The 19874-nt window shown below is 41.0% G+C and overlaps 1 protein-coding gene across 2 annotated transcripts; it reads right to left on the bottom strand.

Annotated features, from left to right (window-relative positions):
- Positions 1 to 12001: 12001 nt before the first annotated feature.
- On the bottom strand, positions 12002 to 18370 carry LOC310950817 (uncharacterized protein). 2 transcript variants are annotated; one of them, XM_083918814.1, is made up of 6 exons: positions 18102 to 18370; positions 17604 to 17663; positions 16686 to 17051; positions 14624 to 14863; positions 12682 to 12781; positions 12002 to 12378 (listed from the first exon to the last, which is right to left on the bottom strand). In XM_083918814.1, exons 2-6 carry the CDS (start codon positions 17653 to 17655, stop codon positions 12318 to 12320), a joined length of 819 nt encoding a protein of 272 aa, XP_083774940.1. In that variant the 5' UTR covers positions 17656 to 17663; positions 18102 to 18370; the 3' UTR covers positions 12002 to 12317. The 2 variants fall into 2 exon arrangements, with proteins under 2 accessions (XP_083774940.1, XP_083774939.1); XM_083918813.1 differs by having other exon boundaries at positions 18148 to 18370.
- Positions 18371 to 19874: the final 1504 nt, after the last annotated feature.

Genomic DNA, 19874 nt, shown 5'->3' with positions numbered 1-19874 from the left:
CTGAATATTAACCAAATGTGTGGGTCTGGGTAAAAAATTTAATTTTCCTGAAAACTATTAAAATGGATTTATAGCGTTTTGGAAAAGAGCTCCTCATATACTAGCACACATGCTAAGTATAACCTCAGACCTCACTTATTGGACTCCTTTACAGTAACTGGGAAAAGAAATCACTAGAATATATTTATTTATTTTATTTATTTTAAATTCAGCAATCCCAGTTTGGTCACAGTCTGTTGGCTCTTGTTTTCTTTCTATCATCATTACATTTTGTGCTTAAATGGTGCTCTGTCAGAATTAGTCAATTGCATATTGTATATAGTTTATTAAAGTCGCAGTCTGCGACATTTTTTAGATCGTATTCACTGAAGCCTCTTTGTTCTATGCTCCGATAGACCAACATAAATCATCCGGTTTTAGAAAGAAAAAAAACGCACCTCTACGTGTTTTGCAAAAATCCACCGCGCCCGTATCATCCTGTCCACTCAGCGCAGTTCACAGTTGGTGCACGCGCCACAGATCCGACCTCCCCGCTTGCGCATGTAACAATATCACAGGCACACGCCTTAAGCTAGGCATACGCTGCTTTTCAGTAAACTGCACTGTCACTTCTGTAACTGTAACCATGTTTTATATGTTTTAAATGACCTTTCATGTGTTTTAATTCACATGTTTTATGTGTTATGTGTTGCTTTTAATGTTTTATGCAAAGCACTTTGAATTACCTTGTTGTTGAATTGTGCTATACAAATAAACTTGCCTTACGCTAAATGACATTACCATTTGCTATCTATGAGTAAGTTACCCAGCCTACCTCCGTGTACCCCATGGTGTTTATCTATGAGAGAAGACGTGGGCGCGTTCACAGGAATCTGGTGCACACGCACTGAATGGCACTCAATGGGAGGGAGCTGAGGAGCTTGGGGGTAGAGGGGGAGGGGCCAGAGAGTTGAAAACATTCAAAATACGAGTCAACACCATCTGTTAGACTGCAGCTTTAAAATTTAGCATTATGACTGTAATATTCTGGCCACTCTCGTATCAGTATAAGTCATTCATCATTCATTCAGAAAAAGAAAATAGGGTCGCATTAAGTTGCAGCGCAGCGTAATGAGAGAACAATAACCAACAGCAAATGATCATTGCTGAGCAGCAACACTCCCTATCATTAAAAACATGGAGAGATGGATGCTCTGTGAGAAACCAGATTCTCTGCAGGGTTGAGCTCAACACTGATTATGTTCACTTCCTAACTGTCATAAACAGCTCAATCCCCCCTGCACCCAGCAACATCTAGCTGACAAAAGCATGGTGTTCATTTCTGCACATCATTTAAATAAGGCAGATCCACTGCCTAGTCTACCAGGCGTCCCTCTGTGGCCCTAAATGCAGCTGCTACAGTTCCTCGCTGTAACAGTGATAATGGAACAGCAGTGCTGTGACTAAATCCACTGTTAAATGTTTAATGACCACTTAATCACATGGAACAGAAAACGCACTGCGCGGTGAAGGGCTTCAGGCCAGTCAGTGGTGTCAGATCAGATTTTCCACTCTGACTTTTGTCTAATAAAGAGTCACAGTGCAGTTGCATATTCGCACACATGAGCAAAGCTAGGCATAAGATGAGTAGGGTTAAGGTCAGGCTTGGGTTAAACTCTAACCCTGAATCTAGAGCAACAACCTGAGAAGACAAAAAATACAATTAAAATAATATTAACTCCAAATATAAACCACTGGGTTCACCAACTACGTCGTTTGCTTCGTTTAATGCGTAAGGACTCTTTTCATGCTACTGCAGAGGTTTCAGAATCAGAATCAGAATCAGGTTTATTGCCAGACAATTTTCATTGCAAGAAATTTGACTTGATTTGACAGTGCCTACATAAATATAAACATGAACACAAGCAAGACTAAACATGTGGCATTGAATTATATACATGAAATATAAGTGACTGTATTTGTATGACCAGTGCAGGTGGTAATGTGCAAGTTAAAGTGTCCAGGGAAAGGAAGGGGTTAATATAACACATGTGATTTGGGTACGTTAATATAAAGTATGAGTTCCAGATGTCGTTAATATAACGACATCATGAGCCTTATAAGTGGTTAAAAAAGCTGTTTTAATGTGTTCAACTTGCCGCCCCGAGCTAATCCATGTTAGCCGCATTTGTCTGTTAGTGGCTGCTAGCGCCTGTCCCGGATTTCTCCGTTAGTAGTTCATACACGAAAGAAATTGTCTGGAAGATTATTTGCCTAAAAAGAGCCTGGGAGGATTTTACGCAAGAATTTCACTTTAAAAAACCCAAATTATCGCTATTTTATACAGTATATCAAATGAAATAAACATTAGTTTGTCAGCTCTCACAGCCACTCTGGCATTTTTTTGATAACTTGTTCAAACAGTTTGTTTTGTAAAACAGCATAATATATAGGTCAGGCTGGAATTCATCCACCACCCTCATCAAAGTAGGAGTGAAATGCAAATCCCAGCCAAGCCCTGATGCTGTTTTGGAACCGGGTTTCTATTATTTCTTAGGTCTGTCAATTCAATAATTCCTGAGGCTGAGGTTTGTTTGTGTTTCACGCCGTGTGGGGGGACCTGTCATGTTTGTTCTCCCCTGCCACATTATATCATTTTGGAAAGTGAAATATTGATGCAGCAGCAACTCAGGCAGCCAACACATTATGAAATTACCAGCTACATAAATGCTTTCTAATTCGAATGAAAATAAATACCAACTGCAAATATGTGTCAGTGTTAATGCAGCTCTGAATCTCCATTTGTATAACGAGAAACAAGACAACTGAATGTACAAACAGGGCTGATAGCCACGGCCTGAACTGCACAGTTATCTCATACAGAGGAGGTGAATGGGACCAACAGCTACATATTCTTTCCATTTACTGTTTTATCTTTCTCATTAAAGCTTGTTACCAGTGCCAGTTTTGCTGTTGTTCATTTGATATCTTTTTTTTCTTGCTCTCTGCAGGTTTCCTTGAAGCGCTAACGATGATTGGCTGCATCTGAAACACCTTGACCTTGCAGCTATAAAAGGAAGAATCTGGGGGAAAGGAGTTGGGGTGCCCTGCGCAAGGCTGTGTCTTTCTTTGCTGTAGCTTTATTTTTGGTGTGCTCGCCGTTTCTGCTTGTCCATTTTCTCCCTTTAAAAATGAACAAAAAACATCCAAGGTTGTTGATTTTCATCTTGGGGAAAAAAACAATAACATAGGGTATCTTTTACCAAAAGGAAAGTTAGGCATTATACACAAAATCTGTAAATGATGTCTTTTGTGCAGAATGATCGCTCCGTCATTTAACATCCAACTAGTTCAGCTGTGGTTCGGAGCAGGTCCAGCTAAGCCACAACTTGCATGTTTTTAAAATGTAGCAGTTTCATCTGAGCAACAGCTAAACTGCAGCAACTTTCATATCCACAAACCCCCTGTTCCCCACCTCGATACCTCTTAATATGACTTATTTAGGAGACCTTTCAAAAGGTTTTATGTTCTCTGCAGTGCTTTTCCCCCCTCAGTCAATGTATCATGTTTCCCCGGGTCATTTTGTTGAAACCCACCTACAGTTTATAGCTAACTGATGTTACACTCCCTGAAACTTACACCCTCAAATTTATGGGCAAACTTTACTTTAGACAGACATGTCCACAGTGGCTGAATCATCCATCTCATCTCTCTTCATTTACAATTTGAGGTGTAAAGCCTTTATCTCTTTGTACAATGTTTTATATTTATATACAAAAATAGAACTATGGGAACATATGGATGAGCCCTCACGAAAATGCAGTATAGCAAACCGCATTAAAGTGACAGTTTGTGGCTTCACAATCAAAACAGAACGTGGGTTTGAAATTCAGCGAAGAGGCTTTTGTCACGAGAGCGGCTCTGAGAGGACCCAGTAAACAAGTTTGATGATTGCACGAGGAAATCTGATTGAGATCAGGCTTACAAGAAAGAAAGACCGAAGAACAATCAGAATTAACTACAACAAAATTAGTCTTTTAATTAAAATGATCATTATTAGTCTGAAAGGATAGTTTTGCAGTTAAGTCTTGTAGTACTGTGCATAGTACTGGACTATGTTAAGAGCTGGAATGAGGAACTTTCAGAGCTCACCAGGCCTGTGATTCGGTGTCATGGTTGCTCATTTTTAAATGAGGATATGTACAGAATTTAGTGAATATGAGGTACATCTGTCTTCTGTCTTGTTGGTTCATAACCATCACTAGCCTGGATGAACAACATCCCCTGCAGTTTTACCTCTCACCAGGAGTGGGAGCACTTCACCAAGAGAAAAGTCTGGTCTGATTAGGAAGGTATGAGGTGCTGTGTCCTCTGTCAGGGCTCATGGAAAATAAGCACAATAGGATGTAAAGTGTGCGTCTGTGTGTGTGTGTGTATGTAGTGACGCCAGAGATAAGTCACGATGAGGGCTGAATTGGAAAAAGCACAGAAGGACAGAGGGATGTTTGGACATGTAGATGGAGACTTGTGGACACGATTAGGCTTGATGGCAGGTTTCCCAAACATCGCAGGATGTTTGACGTCTTTATTTGAGCGCTGTATTTTTTGTGTGTGACGGTTTTATTTTACCTCTAACCTCCACCGGCGCTTCTGTCAGGAGGGTGGGCGATGATATACAGGGGAAAACAACTTGACTCACAGGCTGCACACTTCCTATCTCCTCCGTCCCACAGATGACAAATCGCTCGGTAGCACAGGGAATTATCACAGATGTCAACCTGCAAAAGACACCCAGAAGGCCAACCTCGCACAGGACTTGGCGTGTGCTGGGCACAGTCAGCAATAGATATTGAATAGGCGAAACCACAATCTTTGTATGTACAGTAGCTATCTGCTGAGTAAATATTTTGGCTTTTTAAAGAATGTTTCTGGAAAGTGATGAGGTAACACAAATCTAATTTGATGCACTTTCAACTTCATGAATTTTTAAATAACTGAGAGCAAAAATGTTATCTTATCTGTAATCTTATCACTTATGGAAGAAGATGGAGAGGATTTATAGCACTCTGTCTGTCCATATAAATATATGGCTGCAGCTGGCAGTGTTGGGAGATTTATGTCCAATGGAGCATAAGAGGAGTTTCCACCTACAAAAATGTACACTATATTCCAATACCCTCCAATTTGACTGAGACTGACTGACAGGGCACTAAACTCAGAAAGCTCAGTTTGACGTGCAATGACTGGTGTTACGGCCGTCAAAAGTAAATGTAATTTCAGTTTATTACAACTTGGTTGAGTCATTTTTCCCCCCTAAGTCAGTCACTTTTAATATGCAGCAAACTTACTTTTAAAGTGTGATATTTGAGCGCATTCAACGATGGATGGATGGATTGATGGATGGATGGACAAAAAAACTCTCTCGCTCATGGAAACCACTACTACCAACTAGCCAACTACTCAATTCTGTCCAGCTTTAAGAAAATCTACTGACCTACCCAAACCGTTCTCTCTCTCAACACATCAAATCCGTCCTTTGGGAAACCAAAAGTGAACGTTAACTGGATTAACGTTAATTAACATCAATTGTCGCCTCACAGCAAGAAGGTTACAGGTTCGCATCCCGGCCTGGGCCTTTCTGTGAGGAGTTTGCATGTTCTCCCCGTGTCTGCGTGGATTTTCTCCGGGTTCTCCGGTTTCCTCCCATAATCCAAAGACATGCAGGTGTTGAGTCTAAAATTGCCCGTAGGTGTGAATGGTTGTCTGTCTCTGTACGTCTCTATGTGCCCTGTGATAGACTGCCGTCCTATCCAGGGTGTACCCCGCCTCACACCCGATGTCAGCTGGGATCGGCTCCAACACCCCCGCGACCCCGACCCCGGGATAAGCGGTGGAAGATGAATGAATGAATGAATGAATAACAAACATTCTTATTTCAACCCAAACCACAACCTGTCCCTTCCCCTAACAAATGAGTTTTGTCCTCTGAGCCTAACCCTACCCTGCATGTTGAAAAGTTGGAAAATGGATACCCAGAGAATTATAAACTTGGCGCTGAGGGGTCCTAACTAGGCTGGGTATGGGTACTTGATATCTTTTTGTGGTATCGAACGAAACCCAAACGATACTAGCATTCAGATCTAGAAGGGAAAAACATTATCATCCTACATAATTCATGTCTACTGAGTCCTTCACCCACCTATTTTCTTCGGCTTTTGAATGTAATTAAAATGCCACTACTATCCGGCCTTTTATAATTTTACGATGGTTGTTTATTAAGTCATTGATCGTATCTCTGCCTGGGTAAATGGGTATATGGTGGTGGTGTTGACATATTTTTACACGGTTTAATTACATTTGAAAAGCACTTTGCTCAGCTCACGCTGTTTTAGATGTGCAATAAAAATAAAATGGAATTTAAAGGATTTATGGCATTTTACACAACTGAATGCTTCTATCCACATGATGGATATTGGATAAAGTAGATAAAAAAAAGGTATCAAAGAAGAATCCTCTTGGTATATTGCTTACTTTAAAAACACTGTTAAAATCATGCCCGGCCCTACAGTTCTGACCAAGTGACTTTTAACCGAACAGCACCTCTAAAGCTCCCTCCCTTTTCTTGTTTGTTTTATCCCATCTCATTTCATCTTCATCCTCTTATCTGGGGTCGGGTCTCGGGGGCAGCAGCTTTAGCAGGGGACCCCAAACTTCCCTTTCCCGGGCCACATTAACCAGCTCTAACTGGGGGATCCTGAGGCGTTCCCAGGCCAGTGTGGAGATCTCTGTACAAACCTGAAGTGCAAAAATGGTATAAAATGTAAAGCAGTTATTGCAGTTATACAGTTTGTTACGGGCAGAGCCATGTTTGCTGTTGACCCATTTTCAGCCTTTCTGCTATGCTAAGCTAACTGTCTCCCATAGCTTAATATTTACCCTAGTTATGAGAGGTATCAAGCTTCTTATCTCGGCAAGGAAGCAAATACATCTCCCTAAATGTCAAACTATGCTTTAAGAACTAAGGAGCTCCGAACAACATGCTTAAGATTATGAAACCCTGAGTCTCTGACTATAAATAGCTGGCCACATTTTTCTCTAATCACACCAGACCACCCATTCTCCTTTTGTTAGTCCTTCGCTGCTCCCTTTATCTACAAACATGAATACGTATAGTTCTTGCAAGGAAATGCAGCTGTGATAAGAGTAACATGGCTGCAATGCACATTTACACAGAGACGTTGAATAATCGGGGGTCAACAGAGGGAAGACCGGTCACTGATGTTTCTCATGGATGTGTCATGAATCAGTGCACTGCTCCGTACAGCGCCAGAGAACAATGCACGCCACAAACAAGAATCTGAATCTATGAATCAGTGTGTGTGTGTGCGTGTGTGCGCGTATGTGTGTGCGTGTGCGACTGAGGGCAGAGATGGTGATAAGATATTATTGATCTGCCAGGGATCAGCAGACAGTCTTTTCTATTTTATGGACTGTGTGAACTAGGACGGACAGTTGGTTCTTCCAAGCCATTTTTCAGGCCTCAATATCTGTCAGTGTCTTCAGTTTTATTTTATTAGTCGTATGTAGGTTAACAAAGGGTCAACAGTACAATAAAATGTATTGGACAAGAGGATGGGTCAACTCAGCAATAAAAGCACGAGTCATATAAAGACGAAAATGACATAGAACGAGAATAAGATGTAAGATACAGTGACATAAACAAAAAATATACAACATGTACAACATGTACTACTATACATACAAGAATATATGTGTGAGTGAAGAGTGTAGGCCTATTCAACAGTATTACACATTGGATATGTAGCAGTCCAGGTTTAATAGCCTCAATTATGTTGTATTCTTATTTTATTTAAATGTTGTTTTACTCTGATCAAGAGGCATGTGCGTAGGCTGTGTAATGACAAACATAACAGCATAATCTTTTGTGTAACATTACGTAAATCACAGGATTTTTCTTTTGTTTGCTTGAATTTGGTTTAGCTTTTAAATATAAAAAATAAAAATTCAGCCCTGGCCCCTCTTCAGTGTTAAATTGCAAAAGGCATGCGTTTAAAAAAGGTCCACCCCAGTGTTAAATAGATGGTTATTGAAACTTCACCAACATTATGAGGTATAATCCGATGTATACACAGAAGAAAATGTCTGGTGGTAGGGCATCGTTGTGTGTGTAATGGACGGGATGCTTAGTGTAGCAGACCCAAGAGAAGGGAGACATTTTCCGGCAGGTTGAAAAACAGGTGGACAGAATATGTATCTCCTCATAACCTTTGATAGAAAGGAAAGAAACTTCTCCATATTCACCAGGATTATTAAGCATCAACTGAAATAAATACAAAATAAAACTCCTGGTGGTAGGGCATCATTTGTATATAATGGACTGGGGATAGGAGCCAGTTGAGGTGGTTCGGGCATCTAGTAAGGATGCCCCCTGGGCCCCTCCCTAGGGAGGTGTTCCAGGCACGTCCAGCTGGGAGGAGGCCTCGGGGAAGACCCAGGACTAGGGTGAGAGATTAGATCTCCACACTGGCCTGGGAACGCCTTGGGATCCCCCAGTTAGAGCTGGTTAATGTGGCCCAGGAAAGGGAAGTTTGGGGTCCCCTGCTAAAGATGCTGCCCCCGCGACCCGACCCCGGATAAGAGGCCGAAGATGAGATGAGATGAGATGGATACGTTTTTCATGGCAAATGGTAAATGCTTCGTATACCCTTTCACGTTCCACATTGACCAAGATTATTAGCCACAATCTGGAGAACTAATAAATTAAAACACTTGGTGGTAGGACAATATTTGTGCATTTTAGAGAGGAGATACATTTTGTGACAGGTTGAAAAAAAAATCTGACTGATCATAAATCATAAATTCATAAATTTAGATAGGATTGAAGAAATGTTTTCATATTCACAATGGGAATTAAGCATTAACTGGAGTATATACACACTTGAACACTTGATAGTGAAGGGGGGGGGGGAATTGCATTATAGAGAGGCGATAGGACCCTAGACTTTTAATCTTGTGGCTTGCCTTTAATTAAATCTCCAGTGTTATTTAGTCACATGGCACAGTTATGGTGTCATCAGGTCTGAATTTCAGGTTTGGTTTATGTGGGACATTTCCTATCACTCGTTTAGTATTCCCTAAATGTTGCCAGGCCAACATACTGAACTAAGATGGTAAACGATACCAATATTTACTGTCTTAGCTTTGTGCGTAGAGCCTCACACAGCTGCTAACACAGCTGTAGACTTTCTCTCTTTCTCTCTTTTACAACAGCAGCTCAGTGGAGTTGATATTTTTGACCTTTTCTCTGCAGACGGCTCCAATCTGGCATGAAGTGAAGATAATTCAGCTACTTTCATGGGTCTACTGATGAAACTTTTGCAAGAAACACAGTTCAATTGTAGACTTGACATTTTATGTTTCTGACCTTATTGTCAACAAATCCCATGAAAAGACCAAAAACAACAAATTAGTCTGTTTCTCACTACCCTCTCTGTGGATCTTTAAATTGGGCCATGAATAGATAACAGCCATGGATTTAGTGCTCTGTTAAACAACAGCAGGATGGTGGATGATGGACTGACTCAAAATAAACTGCAGTGGTCGTGTTCATCACAAAGAAGGAGAACCGAGTGCGATGTTGTACCTCGTGGATGCGTTTTTACCCGTTTTTAGACAACAATGAAGCTTTTGTGTATCCACCTTGGGCCAGCTTCAGAGGAGGCTCCGTCGCTTGCAGCTTTAGCCTCACATGCACCTCCATCTCCTCTGCATGTGAAGGCAACAGGGCACAGGGTAGACCAACAATACAATGGGAACACTGCTAATGGGTTTGTGACGGGGGATTTTGGCACAAATCCGCCCTTCTTTGATGCTTATACTGTCAAAAGTGCTCCTCAGAGGGATGTTCTGCACACAGAATGTTTTTATATATTTTCCACATTTGCAACTGTATAGACGTGCATGCAGCTGACAATTGCTTCATATATAGATGCATATACGTATATGGTGCATATAAACTCAAACAGTCTGTCTTTAGTCGTCACTGATTTGTATTCCACATCTATTGCTCCTACAGCTTTCAATCCATTTTCATATTATTTCATCATTGTCTTTTCCCCCTCGGGACTTAGCCTCAGGGAGCCATAAGCTGTATCTACTCTTCTTGTATTAGTTATAAGGTCTAAAATTGAGGAGTTTTGTTGCTGCAAATGGATTGTCTCTTCTTTGATATATTTCAGATAACCGTCATAGAAGCTGGAAACTATCTGAAGATGAAAACTCTCAGAGGCACGCCTAAACTTTCATGGCAGATGTTCAATTGCTTTTTCCTCCCACTCCCAATATAACATGCCCTGCATTTCACCTCTGGCTCCTCTGATCCACTTTTCAACATGTGGTCCAATGTGAACACATTGCAGCAGAGCCATAACACTGCTGGGGGTTAGAGGGTTCATTTATGTGGTGCGATGGGTGTACTGTGAAAGTTAACACAGCCAGTGTGGATGGTTGTGTATTCAGAGTGTTATCTTTCACACACACTTTTCAGATTCTGGATGAACCCCAGGAGGACTTTAACAAAACAGAAAGTATCAGGCATCCCAGAAGATAAATCACTGTGAAGTTGAATCCACAGTGGAAACATATTAAACTGAAATCTCAATGATTGGAGGACGGTTAAAGGTGGTGGCTGGCTTCTAAAACACTCAGGACACAGGGTTTTTATGCCAGGGGAGTGGGAGTTCAATTCCCATCCATACTTAACCAATCCATGGCCTTTTTTCATATCCTAACCAAGTGTTTTTCATGCTAAAGTTGTTGTTTTGTTGGCTAAATAAGTGTTTTTTTTGCGGTCAAATTAGGGCCTAAGTGTTTTTCATGCCTAACCCTAACTGTCACCTTTTGTTGGATACAATCTTTTTATACATATATATATAATCAAATTCCAGTTTAATATTTCTTTCCTTGTAAGTATTTTGTAAACGTTCGCATGCATTTTGCTGTCCATTACACTGATACATGGTTATACTTGGTTATAACACTTTGTTTGCTGTGCTTGTTTCTACTCTTCTGCTGTATTAACTGCCATAACATATAAGTCATATTCACATTACTATAGATATTATTATAGTTACTGGAAGTGTGTCTGTCTCTGTCTTTGTGTCTGTCTTTGTCTCTCTCTGTCCATCTGTCCGTCTTTTCTCTCTCTTTCTCTCTCCTTTTCTTCCTCCCCAACCGGTGCAGACAGATGTGCGTCCTCCACAGAGCTGGGTCTGTCTGACGTTCCTGCCTGTTATAGTGAAGGTTTTTGTTGCCACCGTACTCTACGGGGGAATTATTGGTTCTATGTGTCTGAGTGTGGTCTATACCTACTCTGTAAAGTGTCCTGAGAGAACTTTTGTTATGATTTGGCACTATAAATAAAATTGAATTGAATTGAATTGAATTATGTTTTCTGGCATTGGCAATTGTACGACAAAGTGTTGTCATGAACAGGAACATACCAAATTCTACCAAAGGCTATGCACAGAAATTTGTACGAATAAAAACAGGACGGACCTCAGGACCAGAGCTGAAGTCAAAAGTCCCTAGGTGCTCAGTTTAACTTTGGGTAATGATAAACGATCTTATTCAACGCATATTCTTTTGCACTGTCCCTGACAAATACACTAATGGATTAAAAAAAATAGCCCACTGCACTTTCTAGATTGTAGGCCAGACTTGACAGGGGCTTGATAACACTCACCTGTGACTTCCCAGCATGAGGGACAATGTGAATAATTTGACAGCTAAGATGTACTTTTATGAATACAGCTGACTTGTTGATTTTTTTCAATATGGTCTTATTCTTGTTTACATCTCATCTTCTTCTGATTCCTAATCTCTGTCATTGAATTATGTTATGCAATTCTGTTTCCTCATCTACTGTCTTCTCTCTGTTGAAAGAGTTTTTTAATAGATGAGGGCATTAAGAAAGGTTTGTCACATTCTTTGAAGGGATTTTATTAAGAAGGCTACATTTGAAGGCACATTTCAATACAGTGCACAGCTGATAAAGCTTACAAAAATGATTACATATTCAAATACACAGTGCCAGGTGCAGCCCAGCAGGAGGCAGTGTAAGACATTGCTGGCACTTCAAGCTGAATATCCATTTTTAGATATATTTTTTTTATTTGCCAGCAGGCAGTTCACTCGTCACATTGTTCCAATGCACTATAAGGTCATACTGCTCACCGGACAGGAAGTTCCAGTCTCACAAGTCCAGTCCACTTCCTGTTCTCCATTCTGAAGTAACAGAAGTGTATTGTGGGCCTTTTTTAGATTGTGTCATCCAAATGTTCGTGCAGCCTCTCCCCTCTGTTTCTGTGCCTGTGTCGCCTGAAAAAAACAAGTGTCCAATTTAGATCAAACAGCAGTGACAAACCGAAACACTGGCTCGAGTAAACATGACAATGGTTTTGTCAGCAGACACGGCGTGGCCTGTCATGCCTCATGTGTGTCACTTGCTAGCTGTACAGAATTGGTCTGTTTTCATCTTGTACCCTTAGTTGTTTTTTTGTTCTTTATAGCAGCTTCTACCAGTGTGTTATTTTTTGTCTGCGTATGGCTTTATTATCAGAGCACAGCCCCTGAAATGAGATTTGTGTCTGTGTCTGCCAGTGTCTGTGTACATTACTGTACCTCCACAGCAGAAATGCCAGCACTCCTCCAAACAGTAGCAGGAGTAGGAGAAGACACACTACAGCCGCTGTTGTCCCTCTGCCCTCTGTCTCACAAGGTGCTGTCAGCCGGGGAAAAAATAACAAAACACAAAAAACATCATCTGACATTGTCTGCCCTAAAAGGCCAGAAAGGTCCCTTGCAAGTCTGCAAAGTTACTAAACTGAGTGAAACGGCAGGAGCTAACAGGAGTAGTCCTCCCTGCCTGTCTTATGATCATCACACCTCTTGGCAGATACGGAGAATTGTCTCGCTTGTTTAGCAACAGCAGCGGCAACAGTATAGTGGAGGTAGTAATTTACTGATCCCACTGTGGAAAATCCTTTATCACTGAAACACCACCGGTGATACAGTACACAGACCAAAGTGCAATCAGGACACAGCTCACGATAGACACAAGGCACGGTATACACAAAGCTGATTCTGAATATCCATGACGCAACACAAAGAGCTGACTTTAAATAAGAAGTTAGTCCAATCAACAAATACGCATCAACTACTATAATGATGTTATAATCTTTAGTGGTGAAATGCATATTTAGGTTCTTTATGAAAGTAAAAGTTCAAGTCAAAGTCTTGCATTCAAACATTTTTCTGAGGCTAATGAAAAGTATTATCAGGAAAATGTACTTAGTCCATCGAAACGCAAAGTTTATTATTGCAGAATATCTTTCTTTAAGTGTTGTATTGTTATATCACTCAGTCATTATTATTGATATATTCAGGGATGTGCGGTATTTGTAATTTTGTAACCCGGTCAAACTTGAGTATATTGTACTACTCACGGCTACAGACAGCTGGTTAGTTTAATCCATAACGATGCATGAGATGCCACATTAGAAAAACTGAGTAAAAAGCACAATTTTATTCCGAAATTTATTTGCATGGAAGACGAATAAAATAGAGATACTTAAGTAAAGTAAGTACCTCAAAATGTACTTAAGTTGACTTAATAATGTACATTTACTTGCGTCGTGGACATAATGTACATAATTTACTAATGTAACTTAGACTTATTTGAAAGCAAACCATGATCTTTTCCCAACTTAACCAAGTAGTTTCGTTTCAATCTCAATGTTAACCATGTTTCCCAACCTGCGCCTGTGTTGAAACAAAAGTAATTCAAAAAATAAGTTAAAACATAACTGTGAGAACACAATTTATTTCTATGGAAATGTATCTTTAAGTAGACAGGGTTGTTAGAGCAGAGAGACATTTAAAAGTTGGGGGTTTGTCACTTCAAATGAGCCTTTGTGTTATCTTTAATCATAAGTTAATTTCTAATACAAAAATATTGATTAGAACAGATTTAAGTAAGTTAAATAAAGCTTTGTTATTCCAAACTGCCCTAGCAGTACATTTCTAAAATCAGTTTTTCTTCCTTTGTTATTGTAAAAGAACAGATGATATTATTATTATTATTATTATTATTATTATTTAGTATCTACACATAGCTTATAGTTATACATTTTATTTATACTCTATTACTGCACTATAGTTCTGTTACGTCTGCTCATTACACACATGTATCATGTCTGACCACATCTGAATCCGATCACTGTCCACTTATATCTTTTCTGCACTACAGTTCTGTTCATACCTGTTTTAACAGTCTCCTGCATGTTTACATTGTTTACATCATATACACCCGTTCACATGTCTGCTTACATCTGATACACGCATGTCTTTCTACATCTCACGCCGACGATGTTCTCCGTATCTAACCTGTACTAACACACTAACATCCTGACACTTATTCTTCTTTTACACTTTATTCTTGTGTTAGGTTAAAATGTTTTTGTATAGTTGCACTGTCGTTATTTGCTGCTCTGTGTGCCCTGAATTGCCCCCCGGGGACAAATAAAGTTTTTTGGATTGAATTTAATTGAACGATGTCTAGTACCTGCAGTGTAGGTGGCAGAACTGTGGCCCAGCTTGTTGCTGACCATGCAGGTGTAGTGGCCACAGATGGGAGTCTTGGTCACAAACAGTGTAGTTCCATCATTGGAGACTCTTCCGACAGTCGTGGTGATGGCGAGTCTCTCATGGAGCCAGCTGAAGTGTGGGTCCGTGCCCCAGGCCTCGCCACAAACCAGCGAGGAGTGAGACACGTTGATGCTCACCGAGACGTGGTGCACTGCCTCTGTAAATACAGAAGAGAGAAGGTGAGGTCAAGAGTAAAAAGAGGAAATAAGGACGAAGGTAAAAGCAGGGCGCATCCCTCTGTTATAAAATAAGAATGATGGCACATGGCTGTCCAAGAAGGTGTTAGACAAAGACTCATGAGAGACGTTTATTGCTGTCAGGAGGAACTGGCTCAGTTTCAGACACAATCATGACACCGGAGAATGAGTCATAATGTCTGGGAATGAGATGATGGAGAGTCCTGGAAGAGAGAGCAGGAGAGCAGATGTAGAGCAGAGGGAAGCTGATGAATTGATGGTGTTAGAGCAGACGGATGAGCGTAAAAGCGCCGAAGCTTTGAGAAAAAAAAACTACTACTAAAAGAAATCTACAACAACGCCGGAATCATCCAGAATCCCAGAGACAAAAGGAAGATCCAGCAAGCAAAGCCTATAGGCAAATTCATTTGGTTAGTGTTTCATTATTAAATGAGACATCCACAATCAGAAGGAAACAATGCCTGCTGGCGTGAATTAAAACACATTCATTCATCTGTTGGTAATTGTTGGAGTAAACACTAGAAAGGCCGCCAGCTAATGGGCATTTAAAATGCTTTCATACCATTAGATATTTGAGTTTTACAGAATACCACATTTCTACATAAACTACCTCTTGAAGGTTAATTATCCATTCGGCTCTTTATTTTTTAACAGAATTACCAGAAAAATGTACTTCTGTTGTATTCAGCTAATAATTGTGTTGTATCCCTTAAAATGAACTTGCACTGAAAATCACGAGTTGATTATTAAAACTATCAATTGACTCATTGGAGAATCAACTAATTATTTCAGCAATATCTGTAATGTTAAAGGTCCCATATTGTAAAGTTAGATTTCCATGTTCCATGTTTTTTAAATTATTATTATAAAACAGGTTCAGGGGCTATAAAAAATACTGTTAAACGCTCAATCTAGAGAAATGCACACAGCACGTATTCAGAAACTGGGCCTTTAAACGACCCGTCAGGACTTCTGTAAGGTTGTGATGTCACAACTAGTAGAAAGTGGAGCTACAATGTCATTCCCCGGCTGCAATGACAGTGCAGAGACACAGAGAGCCCAGATATAGAAGACCTGGAAATGCTGACCAATCAGAGCAGACTTTTTCAGGAGGGGGGGCATGAGACTTACCTGACTCTTCAAATGGTTTGTTTCACGCAACCATCTCAGAAGGCGTCATTAGAAAGTGATCAGGAAAAGACTGGCGCTTTCAAAACACACCTAGCAGGTGATTGGATGAACCATGGTCTATCAAACAGAACATCTTTTCCATCGTGAAAGGCCTTCAGTGCCGTTTCCTACTTTCAGTGAAGGAAAAACTCTCCAGTTCTGATAAAACTGATGCTGTTGTAGCATATAAGCTAACCTCTTTAGGAGCTGTTATTGTTTTGAACGAGTGGAGCCCTCCTGTGTCGTCGTCAGCCCCGCTCCCCTCTCAACTGCCAGGAGCTCCTCCCAGCACAAACACGTTACTTGGAGCTGGACAAGATACATTCCCATGTGATGTGAATGCGAGTTATGCGTGATCTTGTGTTATCGCAATAAATCAGCTGCTGTATGTGCAAGGTCAGCAAGAGACAGGCAGCACAATGGAACGCATCAGAAAGAGGGTGAACACAGGTATATTCAGACAAACACTGTGGGAAAGATGTGTTGTTTTTTACATTAAAGCACGTAAAATTGAAACCCAAAATACAAGTATGAATGTGAAAATGAGCACAATATGGGACCTCTTAGAGACTTCCCAATAAATTCCCTCACATGCTGCGTATCGCACTGTACCATATTTCCTGACGATGCAGAGTGCAGTGTTCTTGGCCCCTTTGTGATCCGTCACAGTCACAGCGTACACACCGCTGTCCGCTTCGCTGTATCCATTAATCTGAAGTGTTGTCTCCTGCTGCTCCATGCTCACATGGACATTTGGCCTCGAAGCAGCACACTTTGAGCCTCTGCCGGGGCACGTGGCCAGCGTCACTCTCTTGGGGTTGATTCCAGTTTCGGGGCCCCGCTCCCAGGTTACCACGGAGACCTCTTCCAGGGGTCCGTGCTCTATCCGAGCTTTCAGAACCAGACTGGAACCCGGCATTACATGCACAGGTTCCTCATTGAGGATGTGCACTGACAGACCCTGGAGCCCACACGGCACTGAGGACGGAAATTAGACCATTTGTTATTGCATCAGAATTGTGCTTACGTGCCTCAGTTTGACTTTCTTTTTTTCGATGACTCAATGATCCACAGTATTTCATATTCATCAGTTAGAACCTTTTGGCTTTTGGAGAGTTTGCATTTTGCGGGCAGAACAGGAAGCTAATAAAACAAACAATACTTCATCTCTATCCTCGACATTATGAATATGTATGGCTTTTTTTCTGTCAAACAACATCAAGAGATGATTTATAGCGCATGACAGCCATGACTAATGTGATATCCATCAAACTACATCAATATCAGAAAATCTGTGTCAAAACAGAGCGTGGTACTGTAAGCCTCCGTGCATTCACAACAAGAGGTATTAATCACACGTCCTAACTTGATAGGCAAAAGACGGAGGAAGTGTGGGCATTAATGCAAAGGGCAGATTACAGCTAGCATTTGTGCCAGGGTGCTGGAAATATTTCGTTTTCTTCTCGTAGTTTCAAGCATGTTTTGAGACATAAATCATTAAGATGGTGGTTATAAAACAAAAGGTCTTACCCAAGAGAAGCAGCAGGATAACTTTCCAGCTCAGGAAATACTGCAAACCCATAACACCTGCTGATAGACGGAGAACAGAGAGAGGAAAGTGTCCATGACCTCAGCAACAGCACACCATTTCCTTTGTACTTGTGCAGCAGGGGTGCCACTACAGCCAGAATAAAAACACCTCCCTCAGAGAAAATGTAAAATTTAAATGAAAGCAAAAACCAATTAAAGCAGCGTGTCTCTAGTACAAATAAAAACACAGAAAACTGTAATCCAAATGTTTAGGGTATTCATTTTTTTCCCTTTATTTATTTGTAAAATATCCAAAGAGCAACACTATTGGCATTGCAGACTGCACTAAAATCAGGGACGCGTCTACTGCCAGAACTCAACTGAACCCCCTCGAGCGCGGCTGCTACCACAAAACACAGAGTGAGGAAGTAGTGATAACGGAGACACAACCTGACCTGCATGCATTACATATAACCTGGAATTCCCTTTCATTTTTACCTTGAAGTCATCCACATCATGAGGCCCCAGAGTGAAATTCACCTACCTCTCCTAAATTGAGACAAACAATACAGTGGAGCCCAGTGATCGTCTTCCTCACTTTCTCAGAGGTTAAGGTGCAGCGCAATTGAGTCTGCGAATTGATTTATGGCCTGAAATAAAACGATATCTTCAAAGCGGTCGCCATCGCATTGCGAGAAATAATCTAGTTAGAGATGGCAGTTCCTGGATCTACAGTTGTTACTGCGAACAACATCAAACGGGAGTGTTTCAGGACTTTCTTCTCTTCTCCCTGCTCTGCTTTTTTTCTCCGCCTGTATGTCAGGTCCAGTCAGTGAGTCACGTACCGTAGGCGTCACCTTGTTTTCAAGCGGTTTCCTCCCCTCCCCGACTCCCCGCTTCCTGTACAGTAAAGGCCTCTTTCTGCTTTGTGTTTTAAATAAATGAACTTTCCATTGTAAACCCGCCAACCTCACCTCGCCCCCCCCTCCTCTGACCTGTGTCCAAACACACGCTCACACAACAATGCGACGTGTTCGATTTGGATTTTCACACCACTGTTGTTGCACTGTTTGTAAACAGAGATAAAATGCAGAAGTATTCTTGTGAAGGGAAGCCATTGACAATGTTGGAACTCATTATGAAATAGGCTTTGTACTGCAGGCTTCTTATCCCGCACAAACACTGTTGCCCTGCAGACACAATACATTTTGGCTTTGGATTGTAAAGACGAGGTAATACATGAATTGCTCTTTTTTTTTTCTCTCCCCAATATTTTTTTCTGGCATGCAATAGAGAAACACCTTCAAGCACATAAAGGGGGGACGCTGATGATTTTATCCTCGTTCCACTGGGAATATTCAATCTGTGAAACTGGAGAACAAAACCTAACAGGCCCCATATTGTTGGAGTTGTTTTTGATTATAAAGCAGGTAGAGGTGCTGTATAAATATGGTGAAAGTAAATGAAACAACAACAAACACAGAGGAGTGCATGCAGTCCCTATTTAGAAACTGTGCCTTTTGAAACCAGCTGTAAGAACGTCTGTACTGTTGTGGTGTCGAAACTCAGACTGTCCTCGTCCACTGTTCGTACATATAACTATAAAAAGTAATGCACTCAAAATGTTGTGTATAACACATTTATTACATTACGTTACATTAAATTAAATCCGGAGCAAGGAAGGAAATCCGGTGTTTAAGCCTGAAGGACCGTTGTTTGTGTACCTGAAGTACTTTCTTCCTACTCCTAACAAGTGGCTTTGGTGCCTAAATCTGTCATCTTTTGTTTCCTAAATGTAGTTCAACTGTCGCGGTCCACTTCTCCATATAGAAATAGAACATTGTATTTCATGAGATATATGAATTTTTGTGCAGAACTTTTGGTATATCATACAATCATGTCGATGAGAGTATGCACAACTACATTATAATAAGAAAGTTCTGCTAGAGTGCTGTTGCAGTCATTCCCCGGCTGATATGATGGTGCAGAGATGCTGAGAGCGCAGATACAGAGGACCAGGAACAAAACGCTGACCAATCACAGCAGACTGAGCTTTTTTTAAGCGAGGAGCTTAAAGAGACAGTCGCTAAAACAGAGCGTCCCAGCGTCTACTTACACTTACTATTCATACAGTGCCCGAGCACGATTTACGGCTAAAGTCTGGTTCGTTTGACCAGTGTGAGTAAAACCTAGGCATGGCGCGCTTCCCGGCCACAGCCTTGCAGAGAGAGGTGGGCTTCTTCACGGCACGATTGCACACGCACGAGCGGG

This window comes from Echiichthys vipera (assembly GCF_963691815.1).
Source record: "Echiichthys vipera genome assembly, chromosome: 8".
Lineage (NCBI taxonomy): Eukaryota > Metazoa > Chordata > Actinopteri > Perciformes > Trachinidae > Echiichthys > Echiichthys vipera.
Note: the sequence above shows the minus strand (reverse complement) of the source record. Positions and strands in the feature narration are given on the sequence as shown.